This window comes from Bubalus bubalis, chromosome 21 (assembly GCF_019923935.1).
Source record: "Bubalus bubalis isolate 160015118507 breed Murrah chromosome 21, NDDB_SH_1, whole genome shotgun sequence".
NCBI classification, from domain to species: domain Eukaryota; kingdom Metazoa; phylum Chordata; class Mammalia; order Artiodactyla; family Bovidae; genus Bubalus; species Bubalus bubalis.
Window position 1 is genome coordinate 36,757,732 of NC_059177.1, and position 27,458 is coordinate 36,785,189.

The following is a 27,458-nucleotide window of genomic DNA, read 5'->3' on the forward strand; positions in this document are numbered from 1 at the left end:
GGAATGTGGGAGATATGCTCTCTAGGAGTTGTTTAGAAGCCTTTTTAAAGGACTCCAGCCCAAGTGCCTTTTAGTCTGTGATATGGGAGCCATACCTAGACCCACTGTGGGCATCACAGGGCCACCAGGAGCTGCACAGAAATGTTAGCAGAAGCCCCTTTATTCTAGCAGCCCTAAAAGGCTGCTCAACCTTAGTAATGAGTTGCTGTGGCCAATACCTCTATAGCGCTTACTCTGCACCAGGCTCTATTTCAGCACTTTCCCTGTATATTGAGTGATTCAACCCTTCCTACCACCCTGGTAAGTAAGAATCATCATTATCTCCATTTCGCAGATGAGGAAACTGAGGCCCAGAGGGCTTCAGTGACCTGCCCAAGGTCCCAAATTGAATGCACAGAAACCAGGATTTCAATATAGGTCTCTCTGACTCCCAAACTCTTAGCAGCACATCACGGTGCCTCCTGTGTTCACACTGAAAACACTTAGTGCCTAGAATGTACCAGCCTGGACCATAGCCGATAGCTCCATGTGGCTCCAGAGCCCTTGAAATGGCATTGGTGCTGCCTGTTAAAAGGATAATATTGGGTTGGCCAAAAGATTTGTTTGGGTTTTTCTGTAAGATGGTGTGGAAAACCCAAATGAACTTTTTGGCCAACCCAGTATTTTTGGATGTATTAGGTTAAATAGAATATATCATTAAAATTGGAGAAGGCAATGGCACCCCACTCCAGTACTCTTGCCTGGAAAATCCCATGGATGGAGGAGCCTGGTGGGCTACAGTCCATGGGGTCGCTGAGAGTCGGACACGACTGAGTGACTTCACTTTCACTTTTCACTCTTATGCATTGGAGAAGGAAATGGCAACCCACTCCAGTGTTCTTGCCTTGAGAATCCCAGGGACAGGGGAGCCTGGTGGGCTGCCGTCTATGGGGTCGCATAGAGTCGGACACGACTGAAGCAACTTAGCAGCAGTAGCAGCAGCAGCATCATTAAAATTAATTTCATCTGTTTCTTTTGACTCTTTAACATGTGGTTGCTGGAAATTGTTATCTTCCATGCGGGGCTCACATTTTATTTCTCCTGGAGACCGCTGGCCTGGAAGATCCCACGTCATGTCACAAAAAGGCCTGTGAAACAACCATTGGAAGCAGGCTTCAGACAGTGCATGGTGACTGTAGACAGCTGGGACCCCTCTGGGCAGAAGGGCCCATCTCCCCTATTGCTCAGAGATGGAATGAGTCAAAACCAACATTTCCCTAGGAGTCTATCTCAGGATATTAATAGCAAAACCAAACAAACTCTAAGACCTATAAAATATAGGCCTGGGTATATTCAGCATTGTGCTATTTCAAGTAGATGTGTTTTAAATATTTTCTGAAGTTATTTCAAGGGTGCCTCAGTTTGATCATTTATGGAATGGAGCTAATAAGGCTTGTCACATGGGGTGCTGTGAGGAAGGATCAGGTTAGTCCATGTAAAGTGTTTTCAATAGTGCTTGGCAGGGTGGAAAGCTTCAATGTGAGCCGGGATTATTTAACAGTGTAGTCAGTGTTGTTGTAGTTACTGCATGTAGTTGAAGGAGCTGGGGGATGCTGAATATGGGAGGATGCAGCAGGGCCTTTGGGGCAAGAGTCTCAGCTTCTGCACCTGGAGTCAGCAAATTTACCTCCCCAGTATAGGAGAGGCACACAGCCCTTGGAAGGTGGTGTGATGACCTTCAGATATGCCTCCCACCACCCACCACCAACCACTCATCAAAGCCCCTTGAACTGCAAGAAGCTTCTAATTGTCTTCTCCCAATGGCATTTCCTTCTCTCCCCAAGAGGAAAGTCCGTCAGTACACTCCTCTTCATCTTGTTCTGTTTTCAAGGACTTTCAATCCCCTCATAAATTGGCCCAGATCCCATAATTTTCCTGATTCCATGGATAAACAAAACGTAGACTGGTTTCTTTTCTGCAAGACTTCTCAGAGCTCTTAAAATGCTAATGTGTATGGAGAAAGTCCCAGATGTAAATGCTGTATAAAGTATTTTGCAAACTCACTTGGCTTGTTTTGGGAAATATCTTCTGGGACTAACGTTCTATAAACCGCTACTGGGGAAACATTGTCCATAAAGGTTCTGGCCAGCCAAAAGGGAAATCTCTCCCGCCACGGCCCTTTGCACCCTTGTCCCCCTAGCCCTGTGTGTGGAGCACTGTTAGATGTTGGACTGGGCGTGCCATTCCCCCCCTGCCCCCCCCACCCCAAAACTAACAGTTTGTCCAGAGAAATGGGACACATTTGGGTATGTGACTGTCTAGAGTATCTAGGAATTCACTGTTGTTTTTTAGGCTATCAAACTGAGTACCCTTAAAAAAATTAAGTCTTGATGATTTTCATTCATATGCTTTAGAAATTTATATACACAAAATAATTCCTTCCCTTACTTCCTTCCCCATCCAGTTTCTGGAAACACATTGTTCTTTATATTAGAACATTCATTGGTTTTATTGCTATTTTTGTTTTTATGTTTTATCTCTTTCTTCCCTACATTGTGCTTGTTTACCCATCTTCCTCTGATCCCAGTAGACTGTGGTTCCTGTCTCATCGAGTCTCTCTCTGGCGGTTTCACTGAATAACTCTTTGAGGGTAGATCTTAAACATGACTAGAACAGAGGGCGGGAGCTGCCCTCAGCTTCCACTTTTTGTTTGTTGTATGCTATCAGTCTTTGGAGCCAGTTGAGAGGCGGAAGTGTTTGTGGCATTTGTTTCCATCTCATTACATCTTGGACTGGGTCTTCCCACGTCAGTCTGCATGCGCCTCTCACCTACATTGCAAGTTCCAAGGGAACAGGGGGCTGGTCTTCATGACTTTCCTTCCTTCTTCCTGTCCCTCCCTCCTTTCCTTTAGAAGACTCTTCGAAAAATAGAATTGTTTTGTTTGAGAAACTATGATGTCAACATTCTAATTTATAAAGAGGGGCTCTTTTGCATACTACTAGTAAAGCAATAACAACTAATAATTCCTATCACAGTAAGTATTAAATGGAGCTTTCCTGTGAGCCACATTCTGTGCAGCAGGCATTTTTCATATTTTCTCTTTTAACCGTCACAGTTACCCGTTCAAGTGTGTGCTGTCAGTATCCTCTTTTTACGGATGAGAAAACTGAACCTTCAAGATAGGAAATTGCCCAAGCAGGGGCAGCTAGAGCCATGCTAAGGCAGGACCATGAACCAGGGCTGGTCTGGCTCCAGAATCCAGGTGTGGAGCCTCTGCAGACTCCTGTCCACTTCCTTCTGGCTGTCACGTCCTGGAGAGGCAGAAAGGAGACCTGCTAAAATCCCAGCACTCCAGTCTTCCCTTTGGTCCTGTGCTGTGATTCCCCTGCCCGCATAGACCATGAGGTCAAAAGGTGGCTGAGTGCCTCAAGGAAATTTCAGTTAAATTTTGATCAACCTTATAAACATAGAGAGCAATGATTAACTTCCCAGCTGTTAATGTTAACATTCGAATCTCCTTAGCTCAGCCCCAGTGGGTGGGAAGCACTCAGTGAGTAACTAACACAGAATAACCAAGCCTGGATGTTATTTTCTAAAATAATTCCAGTTGTTTAGTAATGCCATATGCATTTTATGGCATGGCAATGTGAAATGAAGTTCATTTAAAACATTTTTGCCAGTAAATAAGCAAATTTTTTTTTTTTGGCTGTCACGTTTTTTAATATTGATACTATCTTAAGTTTTTATGATACTTTGTTTTTAAGGATCCTTCCCAAGTCTTATTTCTGTTTTGTTGTTGTTTATTTCAACTTACGTGGCCAGTGCTTTGCATAAAATAGTTACAAAAAAAAAAGATTTTAAAATTCAGTTTGTAATTTGGAAGTAATTTTTTATACACTTTATTAAGTCTCAAAATACCCTTAAGGGTGTAAACAGCTATTCATATACCCATTGAAGAGGTCAGAAAACTAAGGCCAAGAGAAGTGATTCAGAAAAGATTATTTAAGGGTACAAACAGCTTGTCTTTAGAATTATTTTTAAGCCAGAAAATTGTTTTTAAAAAGAACAGTCATTCTCCCTAGAGAGAAATCCAATCATAGTCACAGAAAGAAATCGTGCATGCTTATTTAAGGCAACATTATTCAGTTGAATTGTAGAACCCAAATGCCACTAATGAATGAATGAATGAACAAAAGGTGATACATCTATATAGTAGAATACTAGATGGCACCAAAAAGTAATAGAGTGCTGATACAAGTTACCACATGGATGAGCCTTGAAAACATTATGCTAAGTGAAAGAGGCCAGACCCAAAAAGCATGACTGTGTTTGTATTAAATGCGAATCCATAGATAACAAAATATAGGTCAATGATTGCCAAAGACTGAGGGGAAGAGGAAGAATGAGGAGTGATAACCTGATGGGTATAGGGTCTCTTCTTTTGGCAATACAAGTATTCTAAAATTAGATAATAGAAATGATTACACAGCTCTATAAATGTACCAAAAACCACTGAACTGTATACTTTGAAAATACGAATTTTATAGTATAAAATTATATCTTATTAAAAAGTGATAAGTGTAAAGCTTTATGTGGGTGAAATGAAGAGCAAAAATACACTGATCATTTATACCGTGCTTTCTACCAGGGTGAAATTTCATTATGTAGCTCATTCTGATAAAACTATTAGCAAAGTGACGTTGCAAATTTGAAATACTAAACTTCATTCCATTATGCTATCAGGTCACTAAAGAGAAATGTGGATGGCTTTCTTTTTATTCTGATAATGTGTGTCCCTTGGTGAAAATCGTTCTCTGATATTAACAGTTTCTATTCAGAGGCAGGAGAGTTGAGCAGATATACCAGTTAAAGTGTCTGGTTTTTCCATTCTCAGTAAAAATGTTCTTGGATTTGTAGTGATAGTGAATGTTTGAATCTTTAAAGCTCTTAGTCTTTGTAAAGCCAAATTCAAAACTGCCTGCTAAAATGGTTAATGTGGTAGAAATTAGTTGGGCTAATTAGGTCAATAAATATTCTAACTCATTAAGATAAAAGATCAGATGGGTAAAAGACTGGGGAAGTATGTAATAGAAGATGTTCTTTTTGATTCTGAAAACATAATTTTATTCCTGGATTTTTATACCGTATATAGCATACTAAATTGTTTCTTTGATACAAAGATTAGTTGTGAATGAAATGTCTTCCAGGTGTATTAGGATTTGCATGAGTTATTCTCCATTATTTCTGTTCTTTGTTAGAAATCTCTTTTAACGATTAATGCCTTAATTTTTTCAACTTTGCTACTTAAGTGTACTTTTTTTGCAATTAGTGCCTGATTTATTCTCAGGTTTTCCCATGCCCAAGTACCCCCTGATGATTCTCTAGAGATGATTCTTCTATGTGATCGAAAGAGTGAATTCTATATACTATTTCCTCAGTATTTTTCTTGCTGCAGTTATGCTTCTCTCTAAATAAATCTTTTAAGTCAAAATATTTATGGAAGACAGTAAGTAAAGATTATTTGCTTTTCACAAACTAAGTAACGTATTTTCTTTTCTTCACAGCTTTATTGAGATATAATTCACATACCATACTATTCATCATTTAAAGTGTCCCGTGATTTTCAGTGTGTTCACAGTTATGTGCCAACCACCATCACAGTCAATAATAGAACATTTTTATTACTTGAAAAAGAAACCCTGTACCCATTAGCTATCAACTCCCCTGCCAAGGTCCTCACCCTGCCTCTAGCACTTAGCAACTAATCTACTTTTGTCTTTATAGAGTTGCCTATTCTGGAAATTTCATATGACTGGAATCATATAATTTATTGGCTTTTGTGACAAGCTTACTTCACTTTACTGATATAATGTTTATCAAAATGTTTTATAATGGTAAAAGGGTCCATTCATTAGAAATATTTAGCAGTTATAAACAATATGCATCTCATATCAGAGCACCAAAATGTGCGAGGCAAAAACTGACAGAAATGAAGAGATAAATAAAAAATTCAACAGTAGTAGTTGGAAACTTCAATACTACTTTCAGTAGTAGGTAGACTAGCTAAGGAGAAGATTAACTAATAAATAGAAAACTTGAACAACACTGTAAACCAACTGTATACCTAACAGATATCTGTAGAACACTCTACTTCAGAGCACACATTATTCTGAAGTACACATAGAACATTCTCCAGACTAAACCATATGCAAAGCTATAAAACATATCAATAAATTTAAAATCATAGAAGTAATGCAGAGTATCTTCTCTGACTACAGTAAAATGAAACTGGAAATCAATAACAGAAAAAATGGGAAACTCAAATATATTTGGAAAGTAAATAGCACACTCCTGAATAATCAAAGAAGTTGGAAAGTACTTTGAGATAAATGAAAATAAAGGCACAACATATCAAAATGTATGGGATGCAGCTAAAGCATGACTTGGAAGAACATTTATAGCTATGTTTTAAACGTCTCAAACAGTAAAGAATCCACTTGCAATACGGGAGACCTGGGTTCGATCCCTGGGTCGGGAAGATCCCCTGGAGAAGGGCATGGCAACTCAATCCTGTATTCTTGCCTGGAGAATCCCATGGACAGAGGAGCCTGGTGGGCTACAGTCCATGGGGTCGAAAAGAGTCAGACATGACTAAATGACCCAACACACACACGGAAAGAAAGATCTCAAATCAAAAACGTAACCTTCCACTTTAAGATACTTGACAAAGAGGAGGAATCTGAAATACAGTACAAACTAACGTCCAATTTTCAATGTGGCCTCCATACACCTGTTCTAAAAAGCTAGTGTTTGTGAAAATATGCACCAGATACTATTTTCCAGTATGGGTTCAGTTTAGAAACTGTCAACCAAATCATGAGCCCATTTCAGTTCCTACCTCTTAAGTAGTCTTATGTGATAGCAAGAGCACTGTTTAGGGTGTTGATCAAATCCATGCCTGATTCCTGATACCATCACACCCTATATGTAACATTGGACAAGTTACTTAATCTCTCTGACACTTACTTTCCTCATCTGTACAGTAGAGGCAATTTTCTCTGTCTGAGAACTATAAGATAACATGTAAAAGGGCCTAGTTCAATATCTGGCATGTAGTAGGTGCTTGATTCATATTTATTTATAATCACTGGTGAATTAAAATTGGAATGACAGCCTAAGTACCTATATGGCATGGATATACATATATGAATGGGGCTTCCCAGGTAGCTCAGTGGTAAAAGAATCTACCTGCTGATGTAGGAGACAGATGAGATGCAGGTTCAATCCCTGGGTTGGGGGAAATCCCCTGGAGGAGGAAATGGCAGCTCACTCCAGTATTCTTGCCTGGAGAATTCCATGGACAGAGGAGTCTGGTGGGCTACAATCCATGAGATCACAAAGAACTGGACACGTCTAAGCAACTGAATGCACACACATACATATATGAATACTCTTGAAAGAGACACTGGAAGAAAAATAGTCTAATGTTGAATCCTACTGTGTACCAGGCTTAGGGCTGGTCGCATTATCTAAAGCTGCACTACACATAACTTGTTTGACAGTTTGGACTGATATCGCTGTTTTAACAACCACTAAAACACTCTACTTAGGCAAAATACACATGCTGGCCTAATTGATTGTTTTAGAAATAGCTTATAATGGTTAAATATTTGAGCCCCTCAAATATGAAAGGACTAAAACTTTAACTTGTTGTTGTTATTACTGGTGTAATTCCATTAATTGTGTTTTAGGAAAGCATTATTTCTTAGTTGTGCAATTCTGTTGCCTATTTGGACTACAGATTAGTGGCTTTAAAGCTTTGAAACACATTTATGATTTGATTGGCAAGATAACTGATTAAGTTCTGTTTTTACTCAAAGCATATTTTGGCAGGCAGTTTTATGCTTATTTTGTTTATTGTGTGGTTGATGACTGAGTATTTTCACCTACAGCAACACAAGCCTCAAACCAGGTTCAAAACTACTACTTGTCAAAACTGTAACATGAATATGAATCACTTAGAGATCTTGTTAAAATGTGGATTTTTATTTATCAGGTCTAGAGCGGGGCCTGAGAGTTTATATTTCTAACAAGCTTCCAGGGGTGGCAGATGTTGTTGGTCCATGGACCACACTTTCAACTGCAAGGTTGTGTAGAATCCAAGAGGTACCTAGGCTAGAATCAGAAATGAGGAGAGCCCATCTGGTATTATATATCACAGTCCCAAATACCTATTCATACTCTCTGAGTATAATCTACTTCCTTAACTGAGCCCTGAAATAATTAAAAATTTGTAGGCATTGAACAGCAGTGATTCTATTCTTAAATTTCATGTATTACAGTGATTGAATATGGTAATAGAATAATACCCTGTCATGCATTTTCAGTAGTTCTTTGTACTATTACCTTGTGCACTGCTCAGGCCCCTTTACACTGTCTCTCATTGAATATAAAAAGTGATGTACATGAAGTATCTCCATTTCCATTCTCTAGAGCTCTATAGCTGCCTTGTTGGCCCTTACTCTATGAATAGCAAAGAACAATGAATACAAACCACTTAAACCCCAGTCAGACTTTTGTTAGCAAATGAAGAGAATAAGCAATTGTTTGCCCTAAACTCAGGCCTGATTTTCTAATAATTTACCTGAGCATTTATGGAAGCTTCCTTGAAGAAGGAAATGGCAACCCACTCCACTATTCTTGCCTGGAGAATCCCATGGACAAAGGAGCCTGGTGGGCTACAGTCTATGGGGTTGCAAAGAGTCAGACATGACTGAGCAACTAACACACACACACACACAACATGGAAGCTTCCAAGAAGGCTGATTTCAAGTCTTTAGTCATTTAAATGAGAGCACAGATTGAGTTTTACCTGGAGAGTCCATAGCGGGTACAACTTGATTTTTGTATGTAATTTGACTACAGAGGCATCATTTTAAGACCTGTCAAATTAAATTCTTAGTATGAAATATATGTGGCTCAAAATGTAATGCATGCCATCTGATTTGTTACAGAACATAGAAATAGTCACAGTAAGGACAAGAGGAAAAGGAGGACAAGAAAATGGAGAGGGAGGAGTAGCCTGGCTGATGACATGGCCGTGTTAAATAGCAGCTTAACCACAAGCACGCTTCCTGCCAATGGTAGCAAAACTGACAGCACAAGGGAAAAGGGGACCCACAGAAGAACAAAACGTTTTTTATCCTATCCACGGTTTGTAGAAGTGATGGTGGTAGCAGACAACAGAATGGTTTTATACCATGGAGCGAACCTTCAACATTATATTTTAACTTTAATGTCAATTGTAAGTATCTTCAAAAGTAGGTGATTTATGATGTTTCTAAATGTGCCTTTGGGAATGGGTTTCCACCCAGTGCTTTGGAGGATCATTTAGGGCTGGCATTTCAACAATTCAGGCAAGTGACTGAAGAGAACATAAGATTATTCATTGGCTGCTCTTGACAATGACAATAATGAGTGTAAATAGTGTTTATTCTGCATTAGACAATGTACTTCTTACTTAAAAGGCATCATTTCTAGTCCTCCTGACAACTCTGCTAGGTAGATTGTCATTCCTATTTTGTTGATAAGAAAACTGAACCTCACAGGAGTTGGGTTGCTTGTCCATGATCATGTAAAGCCAGAAACGTAGCTTAGAGACTGCATGTGATCTTCAGCCTGTCCACTTCTCCAAATCAGTGCCCTTTGACATGTGAACCGGCACAGCCAGGTATGGGTCACCAGTAAGACATTTGGGCGCTGGTTGTGAATCAGAGTCAGTGGTGGAGCTTTGTAAAATGTCTCTAGCCCCCACCCCCAGGATTTTTAATTAAGTAGTTTTGGGGTGAGGCTTAGGAATCTCTCACTTAAATTTTGAATTTTTCTGCTCCCATCTTGAATTGAAAAAGTAATAAATTTGCATGATAGAAAAACAGATGAAGCAGATCCAAAGACTAGGGGAAAAGCCTAAGTGCTTTCCCCTGCCCAGTCTCCCAGAGGCCACCTATGTGGCAAGTTTATTTGTCCATGTTTCTAACCAGCACTGCCCAATAGAAATTGATACTAGCCATGTTTAAAAACATTGGTGAATGTAATTTAAAATTTTGTTAGCCACACACACAAAAGAAACAGACAAAACCTATTTTAATCATGTATTTTGTTTTATATCTAAATGTTATTTCAAAAATATTAATGAGATGAGTAAGACTTTAAAGCCCAGTATGGGCTTCACACTCAGAACACATCTCAGTTCAGACAAGCCACATTTCAGTTGTTCAGTGACCACTTGGCAAGTGGCCACCATGTTGGACAGTGCAGCTCTAGACACTTCTTAGGCAAACATGTATGGGTGTATTTTTTCAGAGATGGAGCATATGTAATATGGTTTTACATATTCCTATTGTCTTGAAATATTGGAGATTGTCCCATAATAGTCCATATGCTCTGCCTTCATTCATTTTAAGCCTCAGGCTAGCATTCCTATTAATAGATTGACCCTAGTTTATTTGAATGGAAATCTACTTGTATTACATTCCCCAAATGCATATGAAAAGCTGCCCTTTGGGAACATCCATTTAGAGTTTCTTCTTTCCTATGGTCTGTGGTTCTCCTTGTGCATCCCCTGTGAATTCACCTGTGCTGTGAATCACTCTGCTATGTTCCTCATCCCCGCACCCACCTGCCTCTTCCCCCCCACTCTCCCTCACCCCCTTCCTCAAGTTCAGTCCCATGTGCCCCAGCCCTCTCCTATTCTGGTGGAGGGAAAGAAAAACCTAGTCATGCCCTTTCAGACTCAACTCCATTTCTACCCCATAAATTCAGATCTGTCAAGAATTTTAATGACAAGCATGGACTTAAGGGCAAATTAATCTTGCTTGAGAATTCCAGCTCTGCTATTTACCACTCTCTGTTTAGTCTTGGACAAGTTGCTTAGCTTCTCTGAGCCTCATTTTTCTCATTTGCTGAGCAAAGATTATGGTCATACCTAGTTCGAGTGTTGCTATGGGGACTAAATACAAAGGCATATGCAGTTTTTAGCAAGGATCTAGTCCACAGCAAGCATTCAATGGGTGTAGCTCTCATAATTAATGGTAATAATGGAGGAAAAAAAAGTTACCAGATTATGGAGAATATAAATGGTTGGTACACCAGCAGTATTAGCAAGCTTATTGCCCATGTGAGATTGCATAAATGGCAGTCCAGCTTCTACTGGGATGAAAAAGCTCAATCAAAAATTAATATCCAGTATTTTGGCACTGAGAACTGCTAACTTATGTGGCAATGTGGTTTCCTTGGAAAACACCTTGAAATTTGAACTTGCTTGCATTTATTTACTCTCTGAAACTGCCATCTATGCATTTTACAGAGAGATTTTTAAGAAATATTTGTTGACTGAATGAAAATTCACAACTCCAAAATGCATATGTTTATGAACCATAAAAAGCCATGGAGACCAGTGTAAGAAGTGATTTGCTTATTGCTTACAAAGAATTCACAATTAACTGAACAATTTATCTCGGTTGCAGGTAGCCTCTATCTATAAAGACCCAAGTATTGGAAATTTAATTAATATTGTTATTGTGAACTTAGTTGTGATTCATAATGAACAGGTAATAAAGTTTTATTTCTTTTTTCTTCTCTCTGTATCCTAAATGGCATATCTAATTGGTGTTGGTACAGTGGATCAACCATAATTCTTGTCTGTATTTAGGAAGGACCTTCCATATCTTTTAATGCCCAGACAACATTAAAAAACTTTTGCCAGTGGCAGCATTCAAAGAACCATCCAGGTGGAATCCAGCATGATACAGCGGTTCTTGTAACGAGGTATATGGACGTCTTATCCTTCCAGTATTTAGTTTCTTGTCAAGTTGATGGGCTAAGGTTGTATATTGCTGCTAGCCAGCCCCTAGTCCAGTTTTTTTCAGCTTTAGCACTATTGGCATTTTGGATCAGATAGTTTTGTGTTGTGGGGACTGCCCTGTGCCCTGCGGGATGGTTGGCAGCATCCTTTGTCTCTACCTATTGTATACTGGCAGCTCTCCCTCCTCTTGACTGTGACAGCCAAACTATTGTCCAGACATTGCCAGATGCTCTCTGAGGGTGCATGGGGAAGAGGACACAGTCACACCTGGTTGAGAACCACTAACCCATAGTTACCAAGTAGGCAATAAGTGTGTTAGACAGTCCTAAAAGTAAACGCCCTTATAGAGGGGGCAGCTGCCGTTCAGATTGACCTGGTCATTACTGTGCAGGATATACATAGAGTCTTGCCAGCTTTTGTGATTCTGTAAGAAGCCAGAAATGAGGATTTTTTTTTTTTTTTTGAAAATGTGAACGCTCTTAGTTTTTAAATGGTAGATTCTAGTTCAAAATATTTAAAATGCTATGCAGGGCAACAAAGAAGTATGCTGGCCTTGGGCTTCCCTGGTGGCTCAGACAGTACAGAAATATGCTGGCCTAGTTGTGTCTTCCATCAACATCTTTGATATGGTCACAAACATTCTTAACTAAACTTAAGTGAAAGCCATTTATAACCTTCTCAGAATGTTTTTTCAGAAAGTAGAATCACTTGTTTCAAGGTATGTGGAAAATCCTGGGTGGAAAGATTTTCATTTGCCCTTGGCTACCCTGGTTGACAGGAGACGACTCAATGTAACTTTTAATCTGTAAGCCAGTGATTCATAAATTTTTTGAGTTGCAAACCCCTGGCTCTGTTAACTAGCTTTTTGTCATCCCTCCCCATCCCTAAAGTAGTGGTGGTACGAATACCTGAAAGGCTGAAGTCTTTGCTTGTATTGGTGTTTACTGTTGGGTGTCAAGGCCCTAAAGCAAGTCTGCTTTGCTTTCAGACAGGATATCTGCAGAGCTCATGACAAATGTGATACATTAGGTGAGTCTACTGTGCGTATCCTCTCTGGCTTCAACACTTTATGACATGCTTTTCTTCCAAGCCACAAATGCTTTTTAAAGTAAATCCTTGTTTGTTTGTTTTCCTTTCTAATAGGTCTGGCTGAACTGGGAACCATCTGTGATCCATACAGAAGCTGCTCTATCAGTGAAGATAGTGGATTGAGTACAGCTTTCACAATAGCCCACGAACTGGGCCATGTGTATGTTTCCTTACCATATTTTCATTTCATTTGCAGTGACCTAAAACTTTAGTTCCTTCTCATCAGTGAGCATTCAGTGGACTTTAAAAGGTGTAAGACACTTTTCGAGGCATAGTTGAGTTTGCAGGGTTGAAAAGCTTTGAACCTTGTTGGGAGAAAGGACTTTGACTTCAGAAAGCTGAGTAAATGCAGTGCACCCTGTTTAGCCTTAGCTCATGTGTCTCTTCGGCTTAACTGAACAGGTTTACCAGGCAAGGTCTAATATGCTCCTTTCCTACTTCAAAGTGGAAGAAAGAGGGTCTTTCTATCCCTTCCACTGAAACAGAGAGTATATCAGCCCAGAAAACTTACCTTTGTTTAGTAGGGTCCTCCAGCATTGCTGTGGCCTGCACAATTTTCCCAAACCCAGATGATTCCTGATTCTGGTTAAACAAGTTTGTCCTTCAGATACTAGCCTCTGAGAACAGAGGTGACCCTCTTTCAGGGGAAAGAATGAGCAAAGATACAGAGAAGAAAGAAACCATTTCCTATTTATGATCACTAAGTGTCTGGTCATTATGAAATTGGGTTTTCCTTTTTGTTCTTTAGTGACAAAGCCTTGTTAGAATGTGAGGCAAAACAGTATAAATTTACTCAAAATTATTCCAGTTTTTTATCTGCTATCTTTTCTATCTACAGTGATTAAATTACTTATACCTTTTTGAAATAATTTTCAAAAATAGCTGTGTATTGATCTGCATGTCAGATGTTTACTTTAGAGATAACATCATCTATTAAGCAAACTCTTTCATTTGCCAAATGTTTTTTGAAGGCACTTTATATGCAGTGTATTATGGTAGGTGTAATGCAATATGCATGTATAGAGGAATCTCTGATCCCAGTTCCACAGCCTCTTATCCCAATTCCACATATAATGAATATATTTTCAAGCATATTTTAAGAGCACACTCCTTTTATTCTCCAATGGAAATATCATCAGGTACTCAATATTTACAGAATAAAAAAGGCATGACTTTCAATTAAGCCTTTGTGATGGATCAGAGTCCTTCTTAGTCAATTGTCTCTCTGTCCCTTGATTTCTCAAATTACCTTCATGAAACTCAAGGATTTCTTGGAACTAGATTTGAAAATTACTGATTCTACCAGCATTTCCCAAAGTTTGGTACTCTTATGCTGATTCCAAGAGGATGGTCCATGGGGCGAAATAAGGGTGTTGTAATCCAGTGATTAAAAAAAATTTTTCCTAGCCATGTTTGGAGTGCCAAGGCCAAATGCCATGAAGTAAAGGTTCTGACAAGTCCTGTATTGATTTTAACTCAGGTGTTGATTTTATCTCAGTTCCCCCATATTTATTTTAACAGAATCTTTGGAGGATTTTCATTTCTTTGTTTTACATGAAACCTAGTAAATTACTTTAGACATTTAAATAGGGAATGTAGATTTCATAGTGAGGAATAGGGTGATGTTTCAATGGGGAAACTATTCCTGCCCCAGAACATGGAACAAGGAGAGTTACAGAGACAAGAATGTATTCCAAGGGCAAGGGTGTATTTGATTAACAAATTAACATTTCCCCCCAAAATAGGGCTAACAAAAATATACTGTGTAAAGAAATATAATTAATTTCCTATTAATTCCTTTCCCCAAAAGAGTTTATAAATCTCTTTTAGATAGCCAGGTTATAAAATTGACATTTTAAAGAATGTAAGAATTTTAAATAGCAACAACAAAATATTTATGCCATATAGAAGTCTTAATTCACAGTTAACAGACAACTCCCCTGTAAAAACTATGCTGTTGACATGTTTCCAGGAGCTTTCATTTGTATTATCTCCCTTAATCTTTATAATCCCCGCAAAGTAGATATTAAGTCTGTGTGTTTGACTTAGAGATATTAAGTTAACCAAATGGTAGTAGCCAACCAAATCGTGGTAGCTAATGAAGGCATAGGAGCATATGATGTTGGAGCACCAGTTCTAGGGTAGAAGTCAGCAGGTAGCCAGATAGCCAAGATCTGGACTGAATTGTTACAACATTCCCTTTGACTTGAGGAAAATATATGCTATTTCCCTTCCTGTAAGATGGAAACAATACATATACACCTTATCTCAAAAGTGTCAGGAAATAAGAAATCAAGTAATCAGCGAATGATGTAAGTTGTGGCTTAAACAGAAAGTGTATTCCTAGCCTGTTGGTGAATTATTATTATTACTATTTTTTTAATTTCCTACCATATTCTCTAACAAATTTTTCTAATTAACTTTTTCAAAATTAAATGTTAAGTTATTATGGTCATGACTTTCTGATAAAATAAAATCCGAGAGCTGCTCGGAGGAAAAAGCAACCAACCTTTTATTTGTTGAGCATCATTGGATGCTTCAAAAATAGCTCCTGCCTTCTTGTACCAGCTTCATAGACACTGAGAATCTAAGAGTCAGGAAGAATTGGGGAAGTAATTGAGTCTCTACTGAACACAGAAATCCTTACACAGTGTTCCTGAAAAATTGTCCATATCTTGTCTCACAGGAGAGAATGTAGGTTGTAAATATTCCAAAACAGGAGGTATTAGACTGAAGTAAACTCCAGTTCTAGCTCACTTAATAACCATGTGACCTTGATCAAATAGTTAAACCTCCTACTTCCCAATTTCCTCTTCTGTAAAATGTGAATAGTAATAGCATACTAGTCATTGGGTCAAATAAGTAATTAAGTTAAATAAAACATCAAATGCATTTAACACACTGGCTAGTGCATTGTGAATGCTAAAAAAGTCTTGTTAATTATTTTTTAGTAAGTGCTCGATGAATGGTTATTGTTATATAACCCCTGCTACGAACAAACGTGCCTGACATTTGAATGAGAAAAAAAAAAACGTTTTCTGTTTACATGATGGAATAAACTGGATTTTATCAACTCATGGTGGTATGGGGAATAAATACCAGCTCCTTTGCACCAGAGAGAAACAAGCAAGATTTGAAAGCTTTTCTTGTATTAGGTTTGTTGATGGAGGTGTTACACTTAATCTGCATCTGGGTTTTAGAATCCTGGGCAGTCATTTCTTTAAGAAAATAGACTCTTAAGCATCCATTACTATTAAGTCCAACCAAGAGAGTTGGAGTTTTCCCATCTGGCAATTATTGAGGGGCCTAAGGTTTTAAAAGAAAAAGGAAATAAAACATGAGAAATTACTGGGATGGACCTCACAGACTTTTATTCCAGCTTTTATTTTTATATAAAGCAAGTGAGTTTACTTCTGTCTGACTTTCTTGTTTTCATATCTAAAGATGAACTAGTAAGGGGAATTTCTCCCTAAGTGCCAAGTTAGTCAGATGCATCAGTTTTGTGATTAGGAATAGTCATCCAGAGAGGAAAGCCCTTGTGAGGCTGTTGCCCAGTGGATAATTATCTGACTGAGAAAGGCATGTGGGTCATAGAACTGATGTTTCTGGATTGAGAAATGCTTCCTGTCATTTTTTTTCCCCACTTCCTTTCTCTAAGCCAAGAATGGCAAATATGTGTTAATGCTGCTGCTGAGTTCCCTCCCAGACCCAAGAGGACGTTGGCACTCCATCATAGCCATTTTTTGGGGTGGAACCTGGATTAATTTAAGAATTCTTTTGTGCCCAGATTTTCAGGAAGCCAGTACCCATCAATTGTCATTGGCATGAAGCTTGAAACTATTTGCCATCTGAGTTAAGCCAACTGAATTGGCACGCCTCTGGTTTCCGTGCTTGCAGCTTTCCTTAATGGGTTTTATTGTGCACGAACTTTGTATAGCTCTATAATGGTATACTTACATGGTTTTAGCATTTGTCAACCTGACCCAAAAAGGAGGAGATGCCAAGACCCACCGTGAGCCTCTCATTAGAAAGCTTTTGGCTTCAGGTTTTGACACTTGACTGACTCTTTATGTGAATAGTGTTATCATAACCTGCCAAATTCTTGACTCTATAAATTGGCCTTTAACAGCTTGTTAGGAATTCCAACTACTGTATTCTAGCACCAGCTACAGCACATGCAGAGCCTCTGCAATTCCACAAAATACGGCTAAGCCAAATAATGGCCCAGTTCACATCTTTTTCTTTTTCTTTTTTTTTTTTTACATTAAAGGCACTTTACATTCAGTTGAGTCAGAAATATGTTTTATTCTACTCTCTACCTTTAATCCTCTAGTAAGTTTTGTTCTGCTCACCAGGATTCAGGTTCTTATCCATAATGCAGTAGTCTGTTAAATTTTTTCTCTTAGCTGCGTTCTCAGAGCAATTATAACAGCTCAGTCCCTTATCATTTATTGACTTTTTATTATCATTGTCTTCTCGGCCTTAGGTTCAACATGCCTCATGATGACAACAATAAGTGCAAAGAAGAAGGAATCAAGAGCCCCCAGCACGTCATGGCCCCAACATTGAACTTCAACACCAACCCCTGGATGTGGTCAAAGTGTAGTCGAAAATATATCACTGAATTTTTAGAGTAAGACTCGAACTTTGAATATAGCCTTCATGCTTGCATATGACCTACATGCAGTGAACTCATTGTGGGAAAGAAAACGTAGAGTCAAGCATTCCTTTTGAGTTGTTATTTTTGTTGACATTCCTGGGAGGAGGGAAAAGAAAAATACTCTCTGACATCTGTGTAGTTCATGTCCTCGCCAGCACTTAGAAGATTGCAGACTGAGCTGAAGAAAACGTTGAGGTCTTAAAGAGAATATGTAAATGTTGCTTCATTCTTAGTAAAGCTGTGAAATCTGTTCAGGTCTTGGGGAAGAGACCATGAATATGATAACATGATGAAGGAAGGCAAATATTTATGTGCTTCTAAGTTAGTAATTTGGGGTTGGAAAGAGATAGGGAAGTGAGACATCCCCAAAGAACATTACAGGGTGGATGAAAATTGCACAGACCTCCATGTTGTTGAATTAAAAACATCCTCTCTCTGTCTCTCTTTATCTCCTTCCCTCTTTCTCCTTTTTTGCTTTTTTTTTTAAGTTTCCCACCAGGATGCTCAAGGATCCAATTACTTTATACAATATCCTTGTGTCACAGATTTATCGCTCTTCTCTCCCAGATGTACAGAAGGTTAAGTGATTATCCCAAGGTCACTGGGTGTATATTTCCCCAGCCACAGGGAAGAGGGGGCTTGTTAATCAGAACTCACTGGGTGTGAATTTTCCAGAAGATGTGTTTGCAGAAACATGGAAGAACTGGCAGGTTGCTGGGGGGTTTGTTTTTTTTTTTTCAACCAGATGATCTAAAGTGTTTCTTACTGTAGTCATTTATTCACTTACCCATTCAATCAGCAAATATTTACTAAACACTGATTGCTATGGACAGGATCCCATATTTGGGTGAAAAACAAACTTTTCTCACCCCAAATAAGCTTTTACCCCTAAGAAGCTTATACTCTATTGGAAAAGATGACCAAAAATAAACATTTTAGAGTTATTGCCCTGAAATGTGATAAAGGCTGAAGCAGGTATACATTTCCCCCTGGTTGTATACGTGGAGAAGGAAATGGCAACTTACTCCAGTATTCTTGCCTGGAGAATCTCATGGACAGATGAGCTTGGAAACTACAGTCCATGGGGTCACAAAGAGTCAGGCACAACTGAAGTGACTGAGCATGCATGCATGCATGCATGTTGTATGTGTAGCCAGTGGTTCCACAAACAAGTAGACACCAAAAAGTAGAACTTCAGCTTCTGGACTCAAGTTTGAATGAAAAGAATAGAACAAAAGCAAAACAACGAAAGAACGATCTTTGCTACCATTAAAATGGCAGAATGACCTTCACTGTCTTTTGGAGACTCTGACAGTCACATCTCATCCACTGCCCTTACCACCTGTATTTTTCTGCTTCCCACAGCACTGGTTACGGCGAATGTTTGCTTAACGAACCTGAATACAGACCCTATCCTTTGCCTCATCAACTGCCAGGCCTCCTCTACAACGTGAATAAACAATGTGAATTGATTTTTGGACCAGGTTCTCAGGTGTGCCCATATATGGTAAGTGTCTGAGGTCTCTCTCTACCCTCATAACCAGATTGTGAACTTTTTTTTATTCGTAGTTTTCCATTGGATTCTCATGCTAACATATACCACTCATTGAGTGGTCCATTAACTATTAAGGATAATAGTAATGATGATGATGGGGATAAACAGTAATAGTTCTCAGTGTTGGATGTTTCCTGAACTTTGTCATTTCACTCTCAACCCAAAAGGAAGATACCATTATGGTTTTTATTTTATAAGTGGGTAAGTGAGACTCAGGAGGGGACAAAGTAACAGAGCTGGTAATGACAGAGCTCAGCCCTTTTTTCTCTGTGTCTCCTTTTCTTCCCACCAGCTTGTCCAGAAGACTTTTATTATAGGGACTCTTCTAGATTCAGTAACTCATGAGACAAAACTGTTTCCCTGTTTTAGCTGGTCAAGACCATGTCCTATGACTGCCTGGAGCTTGAAATCATTTCTGGTGGTAGCTCAGCTGGCAAGTGTGTGATTCTTTGATGTATGTGTTACGAACATTTGGACCAATGATATGATCCAGTGGTTAACAAGAGGCTTAGCAGAACTGTTCTGCTATGGGATGCCCCATTCTATTCCTTTGGGTGTTTTTCTGGGAGAGGTTCAGAGATAGCCAGTGAACAGTGATTCCATGGAAATAACAAAATATTTTGTGTAAAATGTATCCGTGATTATATTCATTTCTCTGCTATTCATGATAGCAAGCGTTAGGAGTGACCTACAAGCACAAGAATAGAAAGGTTAAACAAACTTATGTGTGTGCTTGCTCAATTGCTCAGTCGCATCCGACTCTTTGTGACCCTGTGGACTGTGAACCCACCAGGCTCCTCGGTCCATGGATATCTCAGGCAAGAATACTTGAGTGGATTGACATTTCCTCCTCCAGGGCATCTTCCTAACCCAGGGACTGAACCTGAGCCTCTTGCGTCTCCTGCACTGACAGGCAGCTTCTTGACCACTGCACCATCTCCATTTAATGGAATAATATTATACAAAAATTGAAAAGTGACTATACATGGGAACATGCTCCAGCTATAGTTTTAAATTAAAATACCAGGGTAAAGAATTATTTTACTGAGTATTTTCTCAATGTAAAAGGGGGAGAAGAGCTTCAGAAAAGACTGGGTCATTTAAAACTTTTTTTCTATTAAACAAAAAAATAGTACCTTCTGAATTTTTCTACTTTGAGTATGGTTTATTCTCATCATCATGGGAACAATTATCTTTCTGGCTAAGGAGTGACATGACACCTGGGCAGGCTCTTGCTGCAGACTCTTCACCTCTGAGCCAGGCCCCTTCCTGCCGGGTGCTCCTGGTGTTCCCAGCTCCTACACAGATGCCCCGCTGCTGCCTGCCCTTCGTCTTCTCCCTTTGGGTAGGACATGATGCCTGTGCATGTGTGCTTAGTCACTCAGTTGTATCTGACTCTTTGCCACTCCATGATGCCTACTGTTCAGTTAAACCTTCTTCATGTCCTCTCTCTTTCATCCATATTTCCAAAGAAGAGAGTGAAGTACTTTGAAATATGTACTTGAAAACTGTCTGAAGGCATTTGCTCGTTAGATTTTGGTTTTCTCCCCTTGTCCCCAGGTGAAGCTTGGGGTTCTTCCATGTGGAAACCCACAACCTGAAAAGCTCACCTGGTCAGCTCCAGGTTGTGTAGGAGACCTGGGCCTCTGCAGTGTATTTGAAGTCCAACTCCTTGGTTTCCTACCTTGCTTTGGAGTTGAGTTTTGCTCTTCCATGTTTTGCGTGTATCTTGTTCACTGTCCTCAAAGTTGTGTTTCACTTCACTGCGGCAGAGCAGAGTACATTCTGATTTGCTACGTTTATATGTATCTTGAAGCTAAATGTATATATGAGTAGTTTGCCTTGAGATTACACAGTGTAAACAGAGTAGACACCTAGAAATTGTGGTTTCTGTGTTCTCTCCATTTGAGTATTTTGTAATTTCTTTGAAATATTTGTGGCATAAATAAAACAAGCTACACTACAAGAAAAAAAAAATAGTATGGCCTGAAATAGAGCTAAATATATCAACTTGGATAACTCTAAAAATCACAGTGCATAGAGGAAGCAAATAGCAAATTGTAGGATGCCTCTGTATGTTCTGAAATATTGAATAGCATTGTTTGTTTAAAGCCAAAGTACTGTGCATTATCAGTAGATATTTAAACATTTGTAGTAAAAGCAGTGGGCTTCCCAGGTGGCTCAGTGGTGAAAAATCTACATACCAATGCAGGAGATAAGGGTTTGGTCCCTCAGTGAGGAGATCCCCTGGAGGAGAAAATGGCAGCCCACTCCAGTATTCTTTCCTGGAAAATCCCATGGACAGGGAAACCTGGCAGGCTTAGTCCATGGTGTCGCAAAGTCGGACATGACTGAGCACATGTACACACACGCAGTAAAAGCAATGGGAATGGTGAGATGGTGAGCATCACTAGAACAATGGTTACCTATGTGGAGAAAGAGAAGCTATTGGGATTGAGAATGAGTGTGCAAGGCTGGGCCCATGAAGTGTCTTCTTTCTTAATTTGGGAGGTGGACATATGGGTATCCATTATGTTACTGTTCATATTTTTTATATGCCTGCAATATTACTGATATTTTGCCCCTTCTTTCTTCTGACATAATATGTATGGCTTAGTAGGAAAAAATACCAGTTTTAACATCAAGTCAAACCAAAACTAATCACAACAGAAATCAAAACCCACTCTCCAATCATCAGTTCAGTTCAGTTGCTCACTCTCCAATCATCAGTTCAGTTCAGTCACTCAGTCATGTCCGACTCTTTGCAACCTGTGAACTGCAGCATGCCAGGCCTCCCTGTCTATCACCAACTCCTGGAGTCCACCCAAATCCGTGTCCATCAAGTCGGTGATGCCATCCAGCCATCTCATCCTATGTCATCCCCCTTCTCCTCCTGCCTTCAATCTTTCCCAGCATCAGGGTCTTTTCCAGTGAGTCAGCTCTTCGCATCAGGTGGCCTAAGTATTGGAGTTTCAGCTTCAACATCAGTCCTTCCAATGAACACCCAGGACTGATCTCCTTTAGGATGGACTGGTTGGATCTCCTTGCCGTCCAAAGGACTCTCAAGAGTCTTCTCCACCACCACAGTTCAAAAGCATCAATTCTTGGGTGCTCAGCTTTCTTCACAGTCCAACTCTCACATCCATACATGACCACTGGGAAAACCATAGCCTTGACTAGATGGACCTTTGTTGGCGAAGTAATGTCTCTGCTCTTTAATATGTTGTCTAGGTTGGTCGTAACTTTCCTTCCAAGAAGTAAGCGTTTTTTAATTTCATGGCTGCAGTCACCATCTGCAGTGATTTTGAAGCCCAGAAAAATAAAGTCAGCCACTGTTTCCACTGTTTCCCCATCTATTTGCCAATCATAGCTCATTGCAAATCTAAACTCACATCATACATTTCCATTGTGATACTGACCTGCCCTTTGTTCTGCCAGCCTCAGTTTCCTCATCTGTAATTTGGGGAGACATTACTAGGACCAAATGGCATCTTGTATGTTCCTGTTGCACAGTAGTTTCCCTTTGACATCCCTGCAAACCCTACCAGGGAGAGAAGTGTGTCTTGTGGGCTGCTCTCTGTATCCATTGGAATATTTTATCATTTATCAGACCAAGAGAAAAAAACCCTTTCTAACCTATACTCTACATCACTGGCAAAACATTTGTTGAAAGCAATCCTTGCCTTGCTTGATGTCACTGAATCACATTGTCACTGAATTGTCTTCAACTGAATTGTGCAGATGCAGTGCAGACGGCTCTGGTGCAATAACGTGGATGGAGCGCACAAAGGCTGCCGAACTCAGCACACGCCCTGGGCTGATGGGACCGAGTGTGATGAGCCTGGAAAGGCAAGTAACGCCCCGATCTGTCCTTCTGTCTTGGGGCAGATGTGGGCAAGATCTGGGCTGTAGGCTCAGTCACCATTGTTGAGAACATAAGTTAATGCAGTGTGTTTCAGCATGCATAATACTTTTTTGAGGTAGGAGGTTCAACTTTGCTCTTGAAAATTGTGCAGACTTACCTTACAGCCTAAAACTGACACAAGGGACATAGCTATCATTATTTCCTCAATTTATTAGACATATTTTTCTCATTTTTAATGTTTTTGAAATTCCAATGTGCTTTTCAATTTATGGGAACATTTAATGTGAGGTAGCACATCTTTTCTCTCTCTCTCTCTCTTAGAGTGGCAGTGGAAAAGGCTGTTATTAAGTTGGTGGAATATCTTAAAATCAAGAAAATACAGAAAGACTTACTGTGTTCACTACTTGGATACTAGGCTTTTTCCAGCCAGTATTGATCACTTAATGGAGCTGTGATGTCACCTGGGTTATTTGCAAATCCAAATTCTGAGTTAGTTCTAATAGTTCCCATTTATTTGTTAGTAACCAAACAAAATCTGCTTCTTGTATAGCCTAGTGATAACAACGTCCCAACAACTACAAGTAGTATTAATGTAACATATTGCACCTGGTGTCTATCTTTTAAGAAAAAAAAGGGTAGTATGTTAAGGATTTACTTATCAAAAGTTTTAGATATGAACCTGACTTTTAAATTCATAAAGAAAATGGTATTCTGTCACTTACCTGTGATGCAATCCCTGTACTATATCTGAGTCTCATGTCATCCTTACTTAAGTTTTTTCCTTTCTCCTCACCTCTCTCATCATCCACTTTACTCACTTTTATTATTTTGTCCTCATCTGATTTTCTGTTTTTCCACTTTAGGAATCAGTAGCTCCCAGTGTTTTCATGGAAACATGCTGTCCTCAGAGATGAGGAACTTACCTATCCCATCCCTGATTTTATAGATAGGGAACACAAAGGAGAAATGACTTCAGTTCAGTTCAGTTCAGTTGCTCAGTCATATTCAACTCTTTGGGACCCCATGGACTGTAGCATGCCAGGTTTCCCTGTCCATCACCAATATTCAGGACTGGTTTCCTTCAGGAGTGACAGGTTTGATCTCCTTGCAGTCCAAGGGACTCTCAAGAGTCTGACTTTCCCAAGGTCATTCAGCCTCACTCAGGGTGGAGTCCTCACACACCCCCCCTCCCTCCCCATGTTTCTTCTTTGCTTTCTGTGCCTGAAGGGGCCGCAGGCTCCGCAGCTGTAGGCTGTGGCCATAACTCAAGCTCACTGAGCTCTTGAAGTTTCTGTGGTCAAGCAGGAGAACTAGTAGCTTATCCACTCATTTCTTAGAGTGATTTCAATTTTTTAAATGTTTTTAGAGTGGTTTTATAAAGTTGCAATGAAGATGATTTTGTATTGACCTAGATTGGTTACTCTGTCAGCTCTGGTCTCACTTCTCTACAGCTAGGACCTCAGCATTTGAGAATACAGCTTTCTCCAAGAGCAGCCTAACAAAACTGTGTAAGGACATAAGCATAACAACTTTTGCACTGCCTCTTTCACTCAGTTAGAAAGAAGTATATCTACTTGGTCAGAGTGAACTTTTACTTTTTGCAAAACATCTAACTCAGTGTGTTGTTGATGGCCAAAGAATCTTAGGTTTGAGCGGAAATATGGTTCCTAGGCTTCCACGTCAGCCATCAGAATTCGCTCGTTCTTCCTCAGTGAAGATGTAGCTTCAGAGTCCTTCTATACGTAGTCACCCATACAGCTGTTGTCAGTTGATGGGAGATGACAGTAGACATGGTTGACAACTTAGTTAGCTGATCTGAGTTGGAACCAGCCAACTATTCATTTAAATTGAGTCTGTTTGAGCTCAAAGATATCACTGGTATTGTGTCATGGTTCTTAGTCAATCTGATATATCCACCTATTATGTCTAAATCTGATACGTGTTACTGATGGAAAAACCTTAACAAAGAAGAACTGTCAATCATATGATGACATGAATTGTATTTAGTAAAATAGTCATGTACAGGCTACCAAGCTCCATGTAGTACTTGAGAAGATGTCTGTTGTGTCTTTTTCTAATCTTCTGTTTTTGTAACAGTAGCAGAAGATAAAAGATTATAGTATAATCTCATACCTGATAAATGGGGGGTTTGGGGAGATCTTTCAAAAAAACATTTACCTTGTAAGCGTTTGTTCAGCAAAAGCAAGAGACTTCAAGGCATTCCAAAGGGCAGACTCTGAACACTTTCAGAGAAGCAGCTATGCAGAGAACATGATGGGTACATTTTTAATTTGTTTTAGTAAAGTGGCTAAGTCTCTAGTAGCTTATATTAAAGACATGGCTGTTTGTGTGTTTATTTCCCAGAAGAGCGTTTATGCATTTTACAAATAAGATGGTGAATATGTTTGCACAAATGTTCTGTGTTTCTCCATTCTGTTTTGTTTTCATCAAATTGGCAGTAAAACCTTATCCTTTTCTCTAGCAAATTCTAACTCCCTTTGCTGCTAGGTTAAATTTTTTTCCTTTCTCTTCTCTCTGCCCTGCTCCCTCAGCAGTAATCTGTCTTGGACTGCTGACACAATGTTATTTTGATGAATGGCTCTCTCATGTCCCTTTATTTTTTTCCATTTTCTTGTTAAGTCCATTAACATTTTCATTTTAACCCTATTTGTTAATCTGAGGTTTGAAACTCTTGTATTTTAAGCTTCTTTGGAACAAAATTGACCTCCAAGTCCTTCTTCCAGTCTCTTTAGAAAAACATTTATGTAAAATATCATTTAAATGATTCTGGGTGCTTTTAGGGAAGGCCGATTATATTTTGGCTCCAGCTCCACCAGTTGCTTAATGCTTTGTTATGATGTAATGGTTTTTCTAGTATATAATTATTGTTTGTTTAGTTTCCTGGTAAAATAGATTAACTTGATACATATTTGCCAAACAGTCCCCATTTCCAGCCTCTTTCACGCAGGTTCTTCCCTCTTCCTCTGAGGTTCTCCCTTCCCTTTGAACCCCCATCAGTGGTCCTATCAGTAAGAAATATTTAAGTTGCAAATGAGTTTTATTTAGGTTTTCTTTTAAGAAGGGACCCTATAAGGACATTTTAATCCATTGTTAACTAACCTATGCCCTTATTCTGCTCTGGTTTATGGTAATACTTAATGAGAATTATGGTCACTTTAAAGAATATTGTTCTTGTGTGGAGGTAGAGTCTATAGAATAGGGAGGCCAACAGACTAAAGACTGAAGTGTTGTGAGGAAAAAAATATATTTCCAGACAACTTCTCATTATGAGAGTCCATGACTAGCCATAGGAATGTTCTCTTTAGTTTGTAGAATTTATAAAATGTGTATCCGAGTTTGGGCATTGGCTATAACCTCAATTGTATATTAATTAAGAATTTTGTTCAGGTCAGATTGAATTATAGTAGTGTAAGAAAATTGGCTTTTTTTCTGACACACACACACACACACACACAAACTAGTCAGATGTAAGCAAGTCATGGAGCTGCCATGGTAGGTGTACAAAATAAGAGACACAGGCTCCTAATTGCTTTCTGTTCTACCATCATATTCAAATGGCCACCATCCTCAAGGTCACAAAATAGCTGCTATAGCTCCAGCCATTGACTCTGAGTCCCAGGCAGAATGAAACCAAAGGGCAAGGTGCAAAGAGGCAAAAGGACCTTCCCAGGAATCTTATCCAATGAATTCTGCTAACATTTCTTTGACCATTTCTACCTATACAAGAATCCAGGGAAATATAGATTGTTAAGAAGGAGAAGAACAGAATGATATTGCATAGACACCTCAGTGTCAACCTCACCTCACCATCTCATTAATCTTACTTTTAAATCTCAGCCTATTTAAGATATCAAAAATTGTTCCCATTTGCTAACAGTAGAAGGACAGCATGTATCACAGTTAACAGTGTGCACTCTGGAGCCAGATTGTCAGTATTAGCTCAGCTCCTTAACAGATGTTTGACATCAACCCCCCTGTGCCTCCGTTTTCTTTTCTATAAAAATGGGGTAACAGCAATACCTATTTCATAGTATCCTGTGAGGATTAAGTAAGTTAATACATACATAATACCTAGAAGAGTGCCTGGCAACTATTAAGTGCTATTAAGTGTAAATATTTGCTTTTATTACTACAAACCTTTTTCAAGTTGGATCTCCTATGTCCACAGCTGTATATTAGTTGCTTTCTATACATTGTCTCATGTTAAACTCAAAGAAACTTTGGCAGGTAGGTTCTCATTTTTCAGCTATGGAATTGGAGTTCAGTGACTCATCTGAGGTCACAATTAATTCGTAGAATGGCCAACCCACATCACCAGACCATTTGCCTGCTAAGCTATGTCCCCTTAAGATCTGCTCTGTCCAATAGGGCAGCCACTAGCCACATATAATTAGTGAGCATTTGAAATGTCATTCTGAACTGAAA

General features: G+C 39.3%; 1 protein-coding gene across 3 annotated transcripts in view; it reads left to right on the top strand.

The window, feature by feature from the left end:
- Positions 1 to 27,458, top strand: part of ADAMTS9 (ADAM metallopeptidase with thrombospondin type 1 motif 9) — a 161,484-nt gene that overhangs the window by 16,831 nt on the left and 117,195 nt on the right. For all 3 annotated transcript variants that reach the window (XM_044933473.2, XM_044933475.2, XM_044933474.2), the window contains exons 4-11: positions 8,995 to 9,284; positions 11,506 to 11,589; positions 11,691 to 11,806; positions 12,832 to 12,872; positions 12,987 to 13,092; positions 17,419 to 17,565; positions 18,958 to 19,099; positions 22,889 to 22,996. In XM_044933473.2, the coding sequence (XP_044789408.2) occupies positions 8,995 to 9,284; positions 11,506 to 11,589; positions 11,691 to 11,806; positions 12,832 to 12,872; positions 12,987 to 13,092; positions 17,419 to 17,565; positions 18,958 to 19,099; positions 22,889 to 22,996 (1,034 nt within the window). The remainder of the gene's footprint in view (positions 1 to 8,994; positions 9,285 to 11,505; positions 11,590 to 11,690; positions 11,807 to 12,831; positions 12,873 to 12,986; positions 13,093 to 17,418; positions 17,566 to 18,957; positions 19,100 to 22,888; positions 22,997 to 27,458) is intronic.